This window comes from Echiichthys vipera (genome assembly GCF_963691815.1).
Source record: "Echiichthys vipera genome assembly, chromosome: 17".
Taxonomy (NCBI): domain Eukaryota; kingdom Metazoa; phylum Chordata; class Actinopteri; order Perciformes; family Trachinidae; genus Echiichthys; species Echiichthys vipera.
In genome coordinates, this window is record NC_139842.1 from 16879144 (window position 1) to 16897656 (window position 18513).

At 40.9% G+C, this 18513-nt stretch overlaps 1 protein-coding gene across 4 annotated transcripts; it reads right to left on the reverse strand.

Annotated features, from left to right (window-relative positions):
- Positions 1-500: 500 nt before the first annotated feature.
- On the reverse strand, positions 501-18092 carry ints1 (integrator complex subunit 1). Of its 4 annotated transcripts, none has more exons than XM_083931633.1 (48): positions 17956-18092; positions 17344-17464; positions 16949-17239; positions 16630-16826; positions 16380-16517; positions 16111-16270; positions 15897-16002; positions 15487-15673; positions 14958-15103; positions 14734-14875; positions 14427-14603; positions 14225-14333; positions 14026-14146; positions 13851-13928; positions 13588-13745; positions 13198-13294; positions 13026-13117; positions 12870-12930; positions 12589-12786; positions 12182-12311; positions 11663-11842; positions 11309-11458; positions 11047-11226; positions 10823-10927; positions 10542-10709; positions 10030-10141; positions 9787-9945; positions 9550-9696; positions 9357-9455; positions 8993-9117; positions 8592-8846; positions 8346-8505; positions 8130-8261; positions 7509-7677; positions 6792-6915; positions 6568-6683; positions 6356-6443; positions 5984-6234; positions 3926-4055; positions 3346-3479; positions 3070-3262; positions 2814-2938; positions 2395-2504; positions 2143-2256; positions 1984-2054; positions 1799-1890; positions 1545-1654; positions 501-1365 (listed from the first exon to the last, which is right to left on the reverse strand). In XM_083931633.1, exons 2-48 carry the CDS (start codon positions 17396-17398, stop codon positions 1253-1255), a joined length of 6555 nt encoding a protein of 2184 aa, XP_083787759.1. In that variant the 5' UTR covers positions 17399-17464; positions 17956-18092; the 3' UTR covers positions 501-1252. The 4 variants fall into 4 exon arrangements, with proteins under 4 accessions (XP_083787759.1, XP_083787758.1, XP_083787757.1 ...); XM_083931632.1 differs by having other exon boundaries at positions 6792-6918; XM_083931631.1 differs by having other exon boundaries at positions 13198-13318.
- Between the last annotated feature and the right edge of the window lie 421 nt (positions 18093-18513).

The window sequence follows — 18513 nt, forward strand, 5'->3', positions numbered from 1 at the left end:
ATTATTGGAATTAAATGGAAGGGCGCAAACCTTGCACCATTTATTTTTTCCCTTCCATCTTGTCTGAGGTGCTAAAATATTATTCTCAAAGGTAATAATTGGTTCTTGTGAAATTTGTGTTACAATAATTTCCACATTAAACTGCTTTCCAATTAAATAGTGATAAAAGTCTCCCTGAACTGAACTGCAGCACTGCTGAAATATGTTACACTATTCACTTTCTATCAGGTAGAGCGGAAAGCAAATAAAAAAGGCATATTCCAAAAGGTATTTATATTCAGTTCACATCAAGGGGGCTCATAGATGATGTACGGGTAACAGTAAAGCATCGTGCATTAAAAAGAATTGACCAGTTCTTTTGAGCTATTTAAATAAATCACAATGAACATTGTATTCAGATAACACATTTTGACTTCTTATTCCTATTCATTTGAATATAAACCGACAAAATCTGACTTGTTTACATGTGCAAAGCTGCAACCAAACTGTTTCAATACTGGATGCTGGACCACAAGCATTTCTGTTTTTAAGTTGTTTATTAAAAACAGCTACATATGGAACATAGTCAGTTTTAATTGTACAACAACATTGCTTTCTTATTCAAACTACTGAAAATATTAAGCCAGATATGTGTGCCATTTTCCACGTACACATTGAGCTCTGCATTAATGTATGTTAGTAATTTAATAACTGCAAAAACGAAAACTCCCTCTAAATTGTCTGAAAATGCAATAGAAGGAACTTAATTTAATTTAAATTAAAGTAAACCATTCTAATTAAGATAATTAATATTAATTAATAAGTATTGTTGACTATGACTTCTACTGTGTATATTATGTGTCAGTTTTAACTGATCTTATAATAATATCACCTAATAATATTCCAATTCTTATTAGCAATCATTAGTTTAATTATTGGTTAATGTACCATTACATCATCAGTTAAAAATAACCTACATCCCTTAAGTAATAAATGTACTAATTGTGGCGATAACACCGGTTTTACAGATTTAATTATTACATTTTCAATTCATTTAGAGGGAATTGTAATGCATTCTTTGAAGTCACTAAATTATCCAGAAGTCATTACTGGTTGCTACCAGCTCACTGGTGGATCCTTTAATCTGTGGCTCTGTTAATCTGTCATGATCAAATTAGAGCAATGTTCCAACTAAAGGCAATAGAAAAAAAATCCAGCTCTGGAATGCAGTAAATGAATGACACAATTGGACGAGGAGTTGTACGCTTTGTTGCTATGTTGCTTCCATGTGAAGGACCTTCATAGACTCGGCAATCATTGAACTGGTGTCGATTTGTCCGTAGATGCCAACTAAAAATGCCTTGTGGAGCAAGATGTCTGCGTGTTCTGCAAAGGGAAAAAAAACACATGGATGTAAGATGGGTGCTTCATTAAATCACTTTATGTACTACTTAAAAATATGATGTGCTCATGTGACTATAAAACAAGATTTTATATACCTTTCAAGCAGAAGATTTTTTATATAAGGATGCAAACAGAAATTTGACTGAAGAGTATCTTCTTACCTTGACAGAGAATCACATATTCTGGAAGATTCCTGAGAGCCGTCTGTACCACGTCGAAGTTACCACTGCCCATGCAGTACATGAAAGTTGGCAGGAAGTCTGTTGCCAGGCTGCAGCAGAGAAAAAAATACACTTTTACATAGTGAAAGGTAAATGGAGATTGATTTATATACATTTATCACTACATCACTATTTTTTAATAGGCTTTCCTTCTTTATTTATCTCCACATTCTCTCTCAATGCTGTTAATTTACCATGGATTATTCTGGATGCAGCGTAGAGCCAGACTGAAAGCCATGTTCCGACACAGCTCCTCAGACGTCGACATGAGTCTCTGAAGATCATTCTACAAAAAGTGAAACAAAGTGGTGATTCATGTGATACACACTGACAGGTACTACCCTCAACCTTTTTTTTTCTTTGTTGTTTTTTGACTCACAATGAAGTACTGGATGATCTCTGGGCTCCTCCTCGACTTCTCATCCACCTCTGTCAACACTTCCAACACATCTGTAGCAGACGGGGGAGGCAAATATCATATTACTCATAATGATAGTTGATTTATACATGTGAAATTGCTGCAGCAGTATGACGTTACCCTCGACTGCCTCTCCTCTAGACATCTTTTTCAGGTACATTGTCATGTCAGCCGCACTCAATGAAACGGAGGCAGCTATGTTGACAAGGGGCAGGGAACCAGTGGATACGTCGTCTGGGAAAGAGCAAAAGTGATTGTTGATTGAAGATATTATATAATGATAATATTCCTTATGATAATATATTTGAAACGTTCATATGGTTCAGATTAATGTGGGCTCTAAAAAAACTCCAAAGATGCTCCTGTGCTCACCATCTCTCTCTTCTGGCGTCACCTCTGCAGACAACCTTTTCACCGGCAAAGTGAGTCCAGCCAGCAGAGATTTCAGTTGGACCAAGTCTGGGTTTTCTGCACACAGAACCCTGCCAGGAGAAACAGCAAAACTATTCAATTCAATTCAATTTTATTTTATTTATAGTGCCAAATCATAACAAAAGTTATCTCAGGACACTTTACAGAGTAGGTAAAGACCACACTCTATAAATTATTTGTGATTTACATCGACCCAACAATTCCCCCATTGAGTATGGCGGCAACGAAAACCTTCCCAACTAAACTCAATCTCAAACAAAGCCATCATTGCTGTAAATACGGCAAACTCAGTGACGGATTGCCATTTAACTGTCCCAATTGTATCATTCAGAAAGATATGTCTGCCAAGGTACACTTACTGCAAGATGTCAGAGTGCTTCTGTAAATAGGGAATGGCGGCTGCTGCATCGTGGGTGATGTACTTCTGTGTGAACTGCAAAAACTTGTTGATGAAGACCAACGGAGAACGAGTCCTCTGAAAGTTCTACAAGCGGAAAAACGCACAAACACATAAGAACATTGTTAAACTCTGATTTGCAGCTCATTGAAGAAGTGGTTACGTCTGATCTCAAGCCTTAATCCTTTGGTAAAGATTTGACAGTGTGAGCCACCTACCCGAAGGACCTTCATAAAGGACAGAAGGCAGTCCTGAAGTGCCCTCTGGTGGTCAGTGTGGAAAACAAGTGGCTGCAGCAGTTCCAGGATGGCGAGCACATTGCTGAAAAATGTCATGTGGTTTTGCTGCCGAAACTCCTGCATGTTGAGGTGAATGCGACCGTGTAAGAGACCTGCAATCATAGGCAGGTGTCTGGCGAAAAAAAGAAAGGAAGTGTTATCGTCATTGTTTTTAGAATAAATCCCAAAATAGTAACGCCTAGTTTTTGTTTTCACCTGAGCAAAAGGACGGGGTGTGACACAGCCAGCTTCCTGCATGCGAGGTTGGCATCAGACACACGGCCCTCAACAGACTTCGAGTCCCCTATATCAGCAAGCAGTGACACCAGGCGATGCACCAGGACATCAAGCTGGGAAAACAAGTATATACACCATACTGTAAGTGATGAATGTATATTATCCAAACCAAAAAGAAGATAGTCATTACATCAGATCCCAATTTTAAGCATCATGATTGCTTTCTGTGGAGTGTGCAGCTTATGGAGCTCAGTGAAAGCTGTAGGTCAAGACTTGTGACCTATTTTGTGATAAGCTATGGAAGATTTCAGTATATTTGCTACTGTTGCTTGTCCTGTTTTTACTCTGTAATATCCACAGTTATTTAGGAAGCTCCTACAAAATCAAATCAGATATTTTAATCAATATGAACAAGCCTCTGGTCTAAGAAGAATAATAAACAAACAAACATATCTCTAAACCAAAGTTAGCAGGGCGCAGAAATTCAAATGTCACAACATCACATTTAGATGTTGAGAACTATGTTGTCTACTGTATGATACAGGCAAGACATCTTTACCTTGCAGCTGCTGCCGTCTGCAGCACCCCCACTGCTGAAGGTGCCTTCAGGCAGGGTAACGTGCTGGATGACCTCAGGGAAGTGCAAATAGATCTGCAGCAGCAAGTTCTGGCACCGCTTACTCATCGCACTGAAAGACAAAATAAACAAAATGAGATGTGGTATACTATGGTTTAGAGGCAAAGCACCAACTGCAGGGATGTGTCATTCACTTTATGGGAAATACATTTTTTTCAGTACAGTTCAACTGTCCATGGTAAAGCTTAGTAATAAAATAATCAAGACTGTAATCCCTAAAGTTATTGAGTTGTGTAGCTTGAAGCTATTTACTTGACAGCGACTGGTTGACAAATTTTGTGCAGCCACAGAGTTTGTTGCAGCTTTTCAACTCGAGTGAGACTCACTCTTCCGTGGGACTAACATTATAAAGTAAACAATGTTTCCAGATTTACAGGAAAACTACCTTGGTTTTGTCAAATTAACTTTCTCCATCTCTTTCAAAGGATTATGAATAGAGATGATGAGAGCACAGATTAGAGCACTATAAAGCACTTTCTATTGTGTCTTTGACAAGCAACAATAATTAACGTACACTGATACAAACTAGGCACATGAATAGTATAATGTAATTCTGAGGCATTTGCCTTTAAGTCACTGTGATTTCTAAAATCCTCTAAGGCTCTTTTCAGACTCAAATGATGTACTCGCTTCTAACTGATGAGTTTATTACAGCTATAAATCAGAGCGACCTTGACCAAGCGTAAAAGAGTCTGCCTGTTGTTTAATAGCTGGTGTGTAATTGGAATAAACACCAGCTTATCTGACAGTGAGGTTTCCCAAGAAGAATGCTCAACATATAATCAAGTGTTTATTCAATACAAGGCCAAAACCCTTTACTTTCAACATGTTTTTATCCTGCCAAATTTTTCACGAGCAACAATTTTACCAGGCAGCTTAGCTGTACTTAAAATACTGTAATTCTGAAGCTAATTTTGCTTGACCTTGGCCAAAGTTTCCTCATTAAAGTGGTTTAATAACCAGAGACATATTCATGAAAGGAGGGTTTGCCTCCACAAAGAGTTGCACCCTGATCTCTGACAGCCAAGTCAGAGCAGGAATTCACAACACAGGCAAGTTTAGAGCTTCAGCCTTAATCCTCTTGGCTTCATTATAATACACTGAGCTTTTAAAGAGATCACAGTACAGACGACTTCTGCTGGTTTTAATTTCACACCAATAGACCTAATTATCGAGTTTTCCCTGGTCCACAGCATTGTGGCTGACAGAGGAAGTCTGAAAAGTTAATCTGCACTGAGAAGGAAAATCTAGTGTGATTTACCCAGAGTTTATCAGCACACCATAATAGGAAAAAAATGACTTTCTGTATTTGGGCTAATTAGAAAGAACAATACAAAGTGTCGAAATGGTTGGGCTGAGCACTTTGGTGAACCTCTTACGACAAAAGGTGATGAGCATAATTGTTCTTAAAATATGCAGCTGATATACACTCAACCACTTTATTAGGCATACCTGGTGCTTAAAGTGTCAGTGTGGTCTTCTGCTGCTGTTCCCCACCCGCTAGAAAGTAGGTGATGTGTGTTCACAGATGCTCTACTGCATTCCTCTGTTTTAACCAGTGGATATTTGAGTTACTGTTGCTTTTCTATCAGCTCCAACCAGTCTGGCCATTCTCCTCTGACCTCTGGCATCAACAAGACATTTGCGCCCACAGAACTGCCGCTCACTGGATATTTTCTCTTTTTCGGACCATTCTCTGTAAACCCTAGAGATGGTTGTGCGTGAAAATCCCAGTAGATCAGCAGTCTCTAAAATACTCAGACCAGCCCGTCTGGCACAAACAACCACGCCACGTTCAAAGTCACTTAAATCACCTTTCTTCCCCATTCTGAGGCTCTGTTTGAACTGAAGATCGCCTTGACCATGTCTACATGCCTAAATGCATTGAGTTGCTGCCATGTGATTGACTTATTAGAAATTGCATTAACGAGCAGTTGGACAGGTGCACCTAATAAAGTGGCCCGTGAGTGTCTACCATACCTGTCCTCCCATTTCTTTGTGCAGTTGATGAGGTACTCTGAGACTTTCTTGATGTTTTCTAGCTCTCCACTGCAGTATGAGTGAAGGAGGGGCAGCCTGGACTGGATGAGGGAGCAGGAGGCCTGGTCCAAGCGGCTTTTGTCATCATTGAGTGTGTCGCGACTGTTGAGCTCTGACTCTGACAAGATCAGGTCCACCAGACTGATGAGCTCCTCTGAACTGAGTCGTAGCACAAACTTCTCCGTTTTCTTCTGCACAGAAAAAGAGAAGAATACATGAGTCATCAGCTCCAGCAGAATGAACTCTCTCTGACTTTGGGTCTCAATACAATTACAGAAAAAAAGGGGTGACAACTATGGACTTTCATCTCACTTGAGGGATCTTCTGGTCCCGTCCTTGCCAGATACGCGGGATGTGGCTGCACGCCCACAGGAAATCCAGGGCTGATGATGGGTCAAGTCTGAAAAACGTTACACAGACACTTCACATAATCTCTCACTACAAGGAACAATAACGCTCAATCATCTAAACCAGAATTTTTTTTTATTGCTGGGTGACAAAATGATTTAAAAAAATGGGTTTACTTGTAGTCTCTGCGCTTGCTGAGAAGAGCACTGATACACTGCAGGAGTGTGGACCAGTTTGACTGATGTGTAAGCAAGGCCAAAAGATAAGGTCTGTAGGCAGGGGTTCCTCTTGCCTGAAATACAGAAATAGTAGGAAAGGGTGCATCAGGAACACCAAGCCAACACTTAACTCCAGTAAGATAAAACAAGAGAAGATTATCTGCAGGCAATGCTAATCTTACCTTGTTGAGGGCAAACAGTAGTTTCTGTTGAAGGTCTGGACACACTGAAGTGACCTCAGGGTCGAGATGCTCCAGCCAATCAACCAGCAGCCCAGAGTTCAGTCCTGACTTTGTCACCTCAGAGCTGCTGGCAAAAGTGAAAATGAAAGGTTACCTCTATGGAGAGGTGACTGAACACCCATTTAATTCCTATAGTCTTAATCAAACGATGTGTGTAATACAGCCAGAATACGTGTGCAGAATGTCCATGTGCTGGTTTATAACAACCAACTGAAATCAAATATTTTACCATTCACTTTTAACATGTCTTGATGATACAAAATATTTCACACAGTGGTAACATGACACAAGCAATACACTCCTTTTTCTAACAATACACAGACGGTATTCTACGAATAAAATCATCACACCTATTTCTACACTCATTGGACAAGACTGGGCATGTGTCAATGTATAGCTTTTAAGTTAGTACCTGCCTCACTGGCACTGATTCTGTAAAGTGTTCTATGATTTTCACAACAAGTGAATTTGTAAAGCCAATGCAAAGCTGCAAAACCAATTAAACCTTTCTGAACCAAATCCAGTTTGCAAGTGTGCAGAGGCCACAGACAGCGAGCGCAGATTTGATATTTTTTGTCACAGTCAGCTGTGTTTGTCATTTAGTCCTGTCAAATATAAATGCATGACTTGAGAGGGAAATAGAATTGCAGCGCTTACTTGTTAGAATCCACTTCCTTTTTCACAGCTCGCTCCTCACTTTCCTGAAGCAGCAAGGAAATCACTGTGGCAACAGGGCCTGCTGTCCCGTTCTGTGTACCAACAGTCATCAACAGAGACAGTAGCTCCTCCAAATACGGCGACCTCACCTCCATCAGCCCTCGCAACACTTGAATATGATTAAAACAGCATGCTTAGTTTGAACTGCCATTATGTGTCCTTACGTAACAAAACAATCTTTCGGTATGAGGCTTTTGATTCAGGTAACATGAGCTATCAAACAACAGAGCTACTGTTTTTGTCACCAATTTTCCTTTTTAGTGAAAAAGCATTTTTTGGTTTTGTCTTATACATACTGCTCTGAAACATTTAAAATGGTTCTGGGAGAGAACCATATTTTACTTTTTACGTGTCAAAATGTAACCTTTTATAAAAAATGGTTGTAAAAACTTGAAAATGGAACTTTTGCTTTACGGAAAACACCTTTTTACCTGATAATTCATGTCATTCAAGACTGATAAATTAATTTTATGTCAATCAGCTACTTGTCTAAAGTTTGAAATCTGGTGCTCAGTTCTAATTCAATGCACAGACACATCTACACAATGATTGTATTAATACCTTTCCCAATGATCTCTGCTTCTGCATTGCATCTGTCTCCAGCTTTCAGCATTGCAATGATGGCCATCAAAGGCACTTCAGTATCTCTGCGATATGCTAAAGCCTCAGCCAGGTGGAGGAAACCTGTACGCACTGAAGGGCAGAGACGCCACTGTCACTCACTGCTTATATACAATGACTTTATCATTTGAAAAGATAAAGAGTTGAGGTGCTCACCATCATTGTGCCTGTGTTTGTGAGAGTTCTGACCAGCAAAGGATTTGAGCAGAGTCTTTAATGGTCCCGCCTCCACAGTTGGGTTGTCTAACCAGATCAACATCTCAACAATAACCTTCAGGAATAGTGAGGAGAAAGCCATGTCCTGGGATACGAGACGCTGAAAGAAACAAGAAAAAAAAGTCTTATATTCCAGTGTTTTAGGAATATACATGGAATTATGCAGAGCTCATCAGCAAGCCTTACCTGGTAGAGGTGAAGCTGGCGCATGAGAGGACAAGAGAGGGCATGGCTGTGGTGCATTGGTATGACAATAGGACCTGTGTGAGCAGACGTGAGTAGAGCTGCAATGGCCTGTAGGAGCCGAAATGCCAACCCACCCTGCTGAATTTGGCCCTGCTTGGCCCGCATCAGCTCTTTAGCCAGGGCCTGCTGCAAGGCCAGCGAGAGCTGGCTGGGTGGAGGGCCGTGCCAGCGAGGATCCACTTTTAAGGGAAATATCTGAAAGCATGGGAATAACGGCTTGGAATTTTAAAAAAAGGGAATTGTGTGTTCTAAGACAATGTTTTCCAAAAAGTTAAAGTTAAAAAAAAGAAAATCATACTCATCTCAAAGAAATGAGGATAAAAACAGACAAATAATCCCACCTGAAGCAACATGCCAGTGAGATCGTCGTCAGGCCCGACTTCAGGAAGCTGACTAGCTGCTCTCATCTTAACAGAGCTATGGGGCGTTTCCATGGTAACTTTGGCCTTACTTGATTCGGCAGAATCTGTCATGAGGGAAGTAGACATGGACTCAGATTATTGTTATACATTTTCTGATAGTTTTGTCAGATTAAAGTCCTATGTCATCTAAGATAATAGTAGAACAAAAATCAGTGTTGTTAAACACATATAAAATATTGTAAGTAATAACCGCTTTTATTGACAGTAAATTGAAAATGATTTAAAGGTAAAATGTCATAATATAACCTGAAAAAGCATTCATTTGGAGGTCAAAGTAACCAACCTCTAAGTGGAGGAAGAGAGGAGCTAAGTAGTGAATGGAAAGTGTGCCCCCCAGTGGCACCTCGCTCATGCTGCACTTCAACCAGGTGGGCCATGTAGTCTATTGCAGGATAAATACAAAAGGAGATAAATCATAAATATCTGACGACTATAACCCTAAAATCTCAAGCCATTTCAAAAGTAGGATATTTTACGCTTGTCCATGATGTTCTCCTCCAGTGTCTGTGTATCATGAGAGACAGCCTGATCCAAGTACTGCAACAGTTTACTCATGCTGGATACAGGAATGCCAAAGGATTGTACAAACAACAGCAGCTGCTGAGACTCCAAGTCTTGCAAAGCTGAGGGAAAAACGTGTATTGTTCCGTTAAAAAGTAAAAACGTATTTACATGGTGAACAACATATTTTTGTGTACTATGACAAGTTGTACCTGCATCAACCAATCGAGAAACCTCCGATCGGATCATCCTCAGTTTTAACCAATCAGGCAGCAGAAGGGCCTCTTCTGAGGTGTCAACCAGGAAGGCAGTGGGTAGAGGTTTCTTGTCAGGAAACCAAATGTCCAAAAGAGCATAGAAATCACTCTCTCCTGTAAAAATCCACAATGATTAACATGTTCTTACATCCACTTTAACATTTCAAACATTGCAAACAACTGTAATGTGAGAACTACCTTTCGGAGGTCCCAGAGTCAGCAGGATAACCATGGCATGGACTACAAGAATGTGCATTGTAGCAGTTTCTCCTGTGGTCCAACGCAGAAACACCTGGTCCTGAGATTCTGACTGGAGAAAAAAAAAGTTTGTCAAGCATAAGTTGCTGAAGAGGTGCCAGTTTGCCTCCTGAGCATGTATAGATGTGTGCATGTGTGTATTTTAGGTGTGCATGTGTGTATTTTAGGTGTGTGTGTGTGTGTGTGTGTGTGTGTGTGTGTAATATGTAATAAATAAAGTGAGAAAAAGGATTTTTCCTCTGGGATTCATTAAGTAAAACTGCTATCAAGATCACAAGAAAATTGTCAGGTCACGAGTCTAAAAACCTTTTTTTTTTGCAAGGGGATATGGAAGTTGCAGCTTATTCTCAGTTATTCTACTTGAGCCACTGAGGGGATCAATTAATAGCTAGCAATAATGTAAATAAAGACAAAGTTCAGTTCAGTTAGAAACAATTCTTGCTAGTGCTCACCCAGCTGTAAAGATCCTCGCCCTCTTTTGTCTTCCTCATCCTCTTGATGTATGTAGAGAAGATGGTAAGGAAAGCGCTGAGCACAGCATCAGACTCAGGTCTGCAGGAATGTTTGGAGAACAGGCTGTTCATGATGGTGGAACGCTCAACGATTAGCCGGGCAACGTCCTACAGAGAGTGATTGAGGATCAGATGCATGTCAGCTCTGCTCAATGTGAACAAAACAGAAAAGCATGAAATATATTGTAACGCAATGAATTTAAGCAACTCGCCGTGATTACCAGGGCCAGGTCATTATGAGAAGCCTGCTCTTCCACTGGGGCATGCTGGGATAGGTAGATGAGATAGGCACTGATCGTCTGTGGATCTGTCTCCATGTGAATAGCCTTCAAGAAAGCAGACAGACAATAAATACCCGTAGAAGTCTTTGTCATTAATCCTCCTCAAAGGTTCACATTTATTTCCAGTTATTAAGAGTTTACTGTCGAGTCAGAAATACACTTACCTGCTGCAGAGCAGTAGACGTCATGCCTCTGACGCTGTCAAACAAGGGGAGCTTTGGGAGGTCTTGTAGCAGCCACTGGTACCCTGGCAAGAGCTCAGCATCTGCAGAGTCTTCTTCCATGGGCTGATCCCGCTCGTCTCCATCTTTCAAGCCTCCTTCACTCAGCACCAATGACAAACCCTACATACAAATATATGAAAATGGAACCATGTTTAAACAGTAACACAATGCTACTAGAGATGTTCTGCTTCCAATATCGTACCTTCATTGCAAGGACCCTCGATGCCACCTGAGAAGAGCTGAGACGGCGCAGAAAATAGTCCAGGACTTCACATGTTGTCTGTTCATCAGCCTTTGGACCTAACAAAAGATCCTGGAGCCGTCCAAGTAGCTGCCTTTGCTTTTGCTGTCTCTAACAAGAAGAGAGATAATAATTCAGGATTATTCAAGAGTCAGTGATAAGCTGCGCATAAGTATGAATATTCAGGTATAAATTTAGCATGTTAGTTTGAGACAGAAAGTCAAATTAAGACGAATCATTAAAAAAATTCAAAACAGGACAATGTCAGTAGTTGCTGCCTGCCAACAGTAAGACATGGTGTTATAATTAACATACTTGTTTCTTCTTGGCTTTCTGCTCTTTGCTCTCTCCCTCTTCATCATCCTCTATTGGCAGACTGTCATCAGCAGCATCATGCAGAAGGAATTCACACAGACACTGCACGGGAAGCACATCCAGGGACCCCTCACTGGACTGGACCAAATCAGCCAACCATGGCATGGACTGAGAGGAAGCCTGTTAAGAAAGATTGAAAATGTACCACAGTTGCAGAACAGAATAATGTGTAATTTAAGTCAGGCTTGATTTTTAATCTTGTTTATACTGCCAACAAATCACTCAATACCAAGGTCCGGCTTTGATGGAAAAACTGGTTTACTATACCAAAGATCCCAGATTCTAAACCAAGTCCAAGATAGTATTTTACACAAATTATGAGCTGTTAAGTTTTTAGTTAGTCAGACATACAATTTGCCATTTTGGGACAGGCAAATCTTATACTGTCAGAAGTATCAAAGTGTTACAGTAAGTTTTGGCCAGTAGAGTAGCATGTAGTAGAGTGTCCATGGCCATTACCTGTCTCTGGATGATATTGAGGAGAAAGTCTGGGTTGCGGCTGCGGCAAAGGAGATGACCCAGACGCAGAGACTGGTTCAGGCTTTTTACCTGCTCTTGGATGGGAGGAGGAGGTCGACGAGGAGGACCCCTGAACACAAACAAAAACTGTGAATCCATCTACCAGTCACACTGCTGTCACAACACTTTCATCAAGAAATATAAAGGTTCAAGTGTATAAACAGTAGGATGGTGTAAGTTCACACTCCTCCATCATATCTAACGAAAGTGGAGGATTTGACTCTTATGGCCTTGAGATCCAATTGAAGTAACTTATTCACCTCATTACTGATGCGTTTTCTTTAAGAATACAAGTTGTCAAAGTTGTAGTTACAGAGTGTATAGGGTGAATTGTCTCAGTCTCTTACTGTGGATCCAGACTGGTAAGCTGAGACAACAGCAAGCTGTTGCTCTCTGTGATGGTCTGCTTGGTGGAGGCTGCTGCCAAGTGGCTCTCAAAGGCTAGGATCTCTTGTTTCTCTCTCTGGGAGATCTGCAGCTCCCTGTTGATCATCTCAGTCTTTGTGTCCTCATCCGCAATTGTGCATGGAGGGTAGGAATAGTTACTACAGAAACATAGAGGTCTGGGTTAGTTGTTCAGCAATGTTATGCTGCAACTGTTGTAATCTAAATGATAACCTTCACCTACTTTGTCATAACCATCTCCATGAGCATTTTCAGTGTAGGATAGCCATCCCAGGCAGCCAAACCTAAAAGAAAAATGTCAGCCAATATATTAATAAGGATATTTATTTGCAAAATTAGCTACTCTTATGTGTGCACCATAGAAAACAGAGAATTGTACCTATTTTCTGAGGATTAAATGCAGCCACAACTAGCAGCAGCAGCCATGCCTTCCAATACAGTGCGGATATTGCCAAATTTGGCGGTTGGTACCTTAAACATTAAGAGTCATTTGTTATTTTTGACTGTAAACTGTATGACCTGAAAGTGTTTTTAAAAGACAGTTATAGTACCCTGCAGGCATCTGAATGTTCTCTGGGTGGTGGTATGTACACAGATTCAGTACTGCATCTATAAGTTGGATCCTCTCCACTTTCAGGACCTCCAAATCTGTTTTAAAACAGTCGGTCAGATCTATGGATTCAAACTCAATGTCAGAAATCATGGCAAGAAGTATTCAAACAATTATAATGAAAACCATATTTCCTTTGTTCATAGTTTCCTAACATGTATTTTGCTAATTTGTGAGGACAAGACGTGAATAAGGAGTTTGAAAGCAGGCTGTTCATGAAACTAAGGCACACCAAATGTTTACCAAATGTCCAAATATTCTGCCAGAGAGCAATATACACAGCTTTAACTGTGATAATTAACGGTTACAGCCTAAGTGGGTCTTCACACACCATCAGACTGAACTCCAGCAGCCCTTTTAACCAGGTGGTCTGCAAGCTCCATGGCGTCGGCTGGGCCCAGGGGCAAATCACGTGACAGCCCGATCACCAGAATGCGCATCAGCGTGTCCTCCAACAGAGGCACCTCAGAGCAGAGGCGAAGGAAGAAACTGAGGAGTAATAAAAAAAAAAAAAAGGCTTAGTAAGTTGACTGTGCTAGATACAGTTAGAGAAAGAAAATATGATACATTTTAAATAATGAGAGGAAAACTCACTTTCTGTCACTCTCCGGTGGCCAGTTGTCCCACTTGTAGTATGTCTCAGGTTGCTCTGTGAACAGCACTTTGTGAAGGCTGTGGAGAAGATATAATTCATGAATAACGTCGATGAAAACATGATTAGCCTGTGCAGTTTGAACAATAAACACATCAGATACATGCAGTTACTGACCAGTGGACATAGTCTTTTGCACCAGTTTTGCTGATGGTAGGAACCACTGTGTGGAGCCACCACACAGCATCTCTCTGGATGGCTGCTATCTGATTCTGAAACGACCTCAGGCTCTCCAAATCTGAAATATGACATATATTTAAAGCACATCATATTAGGGCTAATAAATACATCATTAAAAAAAATACACAGTGCTCACTCTTCTTCTCTCCTTTGTCCCACGCAATGCCGGCTTCTTTGACCTGAGCAGTGATGCCCAACATCATGGAGACAGTCAGTAAATCTGTCACCTGGATAACAAAACGCTCCTATGGGAGAGACAAAGATAAACAGTTCAAAGTGCAGTGTAAATAGTAGAAGATTAAAGATAAAATGACTGATGGATTTTCACATATACATACTTTGAACTCCATGTCCACATAGCTGGTCTCCTTTCTCTCCTGCATTAAACCAAAGCAGAAGGACTGGAAGTTTATCTCATGCTTGGTCTGTTTGATGATCTCTCTCAGCAATGCTCGGGAGGCACGGAGGTAGTCATCCTTATTGGTTAGAAGGTCTTGGAACACCATCGCCAAGAACTACAGACACAAGGGAAGACAGAGAGAAGGCTGATTTAGAGAAAATCATAGAATTTATACACAGATACTAACTAAAATAGTAAGATTATCTCCAAACCCCTATTTGTTTAAACAAAGTCTCTAGTTTCACCTTTGGAGCCTGTTCTGGGCTGTGCTGTAGCACTGTGTGGAGGACTTGCATGTTGTTAGGATTCCTGGCATTGGAAAGCTCATTAAAGATCACCAGCTTCACCGTCGTGCCCAGGTTGTCTCGGTTAGCATTTAGCAGCTCCCTGGAGAATCACAGCCAGAGCACCAGTTAGTGGAAGTCACTGCACAGAAGTTAGAAGTAAGACCAAAAAAGATTCCACAGACCTGACACACAGCATGTAGTGGTTGAGGAGGACTTTAGGTTTGAGTCTGATCTTGATCAGGTTGGAGATCACCTCCATGTCATCTGCTCCTTGGGTGTTGCAGTTCATACACAACGACATGAGGAGGTCCTGAGCTGGTCGAGTCAGCTGTGCACACACAGAAACAAAGAGTTAATACTCAAGCGGTCAACATTCATATTCATGATTTTCCTTGAAGAATAAAACTTATCTAAAGATATTAGATACTGCAATATTGTAGTACATTGTTGCATCTTTAACAATAAATACACTGGTACCAATATTGCAAGAGAATGTACCACAATAATACCACTGTATTGACTTCTTAGTGCTTTTTGAATTTAATATTATGAACTACATTTTACCTTTACCTTTAGATATTGTGACAAATCCTATGCATTCACTCACCAAATGCAGTATTTTACCACAGGTTGCGGACAGATAAAACTGTCAATGAGTTACTGGGAAAATAAGCATTAAAAGTGGTTTATCCCAGGTTATTTGTTACTCACCTTTGGGTTCTGCAGCCACATCTCCAGCCTCTGCACAGCCATGAGCCGTGCCTCTTTATAGCCACACGTGGCCGTCAGCAGACGAAGCAGGTTTCGGGACACGTTGTCCATCGGCTGTCTGCGGTTCAACTGATCCCTTAGGACGTCAAGCACATAGTCCTCCACGCTCTCCGCCAGTTCCTCATACCTACAGTATGCATGAGGACGAGACAATAAACAAAAAGTCCAGGAACAAGAATCAGTATAAATAATGTCATTGTAATACATAAATATTTTTTCAAAATCTTACTATCTAGAGAAATAGATTTAAATGAGAAATTGTATCCACACACAAATCTGACAATTTCCAGTGGTGTCTGTTGGACTGATCACTGTAGCATCTCAGACATCTGTAAAGCTAGTTTTCATACCTCGGCATAATCTGCCCTTCATCCTCAGGGCTTAGTTTTTCTTCAGCTATCAGCAATTCAGTCTGGCTGTCGTCCTCATCAGGGGTTGAGGGATGAGGGCTGCTACCTAGAAACAAACAAACAAAAAAGCAGCACAATCAATCAGCACTCGTTTCCTGCATCAGCAATCCTAACACCCAACAAGCCAGTGTGGGTTTTCTCAATGTAACTGTACCTGCACTGAGATCTCCACCAGAGCGGCCAGTGTCAGCTTGCAGCAGCATACTCTTAGGGGGCATCTTTGTCCCAAAAGCAGTTTGGATGTTGTCGACAAAATTCTTACAGTGAGAACTGTCCACCCAGATTCTTTCCCCCAGAGAGTCCTCAATGTACACCTGAAAATGCATTTTAGATTTACAAACTGCAAGAGTTCCTACGTGAATAAGCAAAACATTGTAAAACAGGAATTTATAAAACCGTTTTGAGTGTTTACAAGATTCTCACTTTTACAAAGATCTCTGGCCAGTTCTCGTCCTCCTCATAGGCTGCCATCAGCAGGTTGCAAGCAAGGACAGACACAAGGCTGTTCCCCTTTGCTTTAAAATTGATAGAAGCATCCCGACGCAGGAGGCTGCACAAGGCCTTGTGAAAGGAAGTAAAGTAACGAATGTCCAGTCAAATTCCAACACCTGTGATGTTCAATTTAGGGAAGATATCTTTACAAGACCAACACTATGACAAAGAGAAATCTTACCTCAATAATTCCTTCAGTAGCAAAAACGTTGGGCTTAATTTTGGCCAGGAACATGAGACTGAGGTACAGTGTTATGTCAGGCTTAGCTCTGTTCAACTTGAGTTGTTTCACTGCTCCACACAGCAGTCCCTCAATGCGATCATCATTTCCTTCAGACTCCGCAGCTTCAATCTCATCCAGCAGCACTGCTGGTGACACTAGAAATAAAATGAGGAGTTTTAACTGGCTACTAACTGCTAATATGACCTTGCAAGATTTACAATATACATTTTATAGCCATTTCTATGTCAGCTTAACAGGCACAAATCCATTGATTTACCTTCGATAGGTATCACTGATGGCTCCTTTATTGAGGGTGATATTGCCCTCTTGTCCACAGCAGCGACATCAGCGAGTCGTCCCAGAGCACTGACTGGAGGGGTGGTGGATAGTTTGGGCCGCTTGGTGAGGCTTGACAGACCCGATGAGGAGGGCAGAGTGGAGGCAGTCTCTCTCTTGCGGTCAGCAGGTAAACTCGTGGATGCTGGCTTCAACAGGACAGCGGGGGCTTTGGGCTCTCCACCCTGACTCTTTGAACCGAGAGCAATGAAATCTCCTGGTGGAGGGTGACCTGGGAGAAGCAGACGTCATAATAGATTGTGATTTTCTGCTGCTCACCATCTTAAACACAAGATAAGTAAAACAACACCATAACACTGAGCTTCGCTTTTATACCTGATGGTTTTGCAGCACTGGGGCGCCTGAGGGCTGCAGGCTTTGGACGATTCATCTTGGCTAAAGTCAAGGACCAAATTCACAGCAGGTTAAGCAGGTGACATTACTTAGCTTGTAGTCTCTGTGTGAGAAATACAAGAATAAACACATGATTAGCACAGGTAAACATAGCTAAAATGACAAGTTCAGTTACCAGTGGTGGAAAGTAACTAAGTCAATTTATTCTGTCTATTAACGAATTAAAAATAGTCCCACCTTTATTAGATAAAAACAATAATCTCTCAATAATTATATTCCATTATAGATTATTCTGAAACAGGAAATTCTGCAATTGTGCTTTTACTTTTTGTACTTTAAGTACATTTTGATGCTACTACTTTTTTATTTTTACAAGTAACATTTTGAAGGCGGGAATTTAATTTGTAACAGAGTGTTTATATGCTGTTTATTACATCTCATCTGTACTCATCTGGTAAAAACTGCCAGGCTAATGACAACAAACACGGCTAAAGCTACCGTTAGCAACTTTAGCTTAGCATAACGGTGTCAAGCGCAGCACCGACAGTGAACTAACGTTAGTTAACTTGCAAAATTCAATTAAAAAGGGCTCACGTAGTTATTCTGACTCATAAAACGTCGTGGCAAAGCCGAAACGATACACTTTGAACAGAAATGATCGTTAAAAGACTCAAAAGCTATGACACAGTCCGAGCCATGACGGTTTTTCCTTCTTCTTCTTCTTCTGCTCCTCCTCTGTATCCATGTTGTTCGCTGACAGACATAGTCAAGAATACCGCCACCTAGAGTTTCCTGGCCTAGTGTCAGGAAGTGTCTTCTTCACAGCAGATGTAGTTGTACTTCATAAAAATAAACATTTTGAAACAATATCAAATTTAAAACTACTTAATAAGGCACTAACCAAAACAATTCGTTTACGAAAATCTTCTTGTTTTATAACATGTCAGTAAATCCGTGTGTGTTCATGATTGTGTCTAATTTAACACTAGAGGAGTGCGGTAGTGACTCGATGTGACCACCAGGGGGCAGGAAAACTCACAAACACACACACACACACACACACACACACACACACACACACACACACACACACACATTAGCCGCAGTAGCATCTACAGTGTAAGTCTATGGCGCTGGTATAATGTGCGTTTG

Bases quoted from the DNA above. Each gene is read 5' to 3' on its own strand.
- ints1 (XM_083931630.1), bottom strand. From the start codon at position 17,398: ATGAATCGTCCAAAGCCTGCAGCCCTCAGGCGCCCCAGTGCTGCAAAA. The intron at 9,946-10,029 runs GTAGTTCTCACA...GGATTTTTACAG, and splicing joins GACTCTGGGACCTCCGAAAG to GAGAGAGTGATTTCTATGCT. The intron at 6,235-6,355 runs GTGAGATGAAAG...TTTTCTGTGCAG, and splicing joins GGGACCAGAAGATCCCTCAA to AAGAAAACGGAGAAGTTTGT.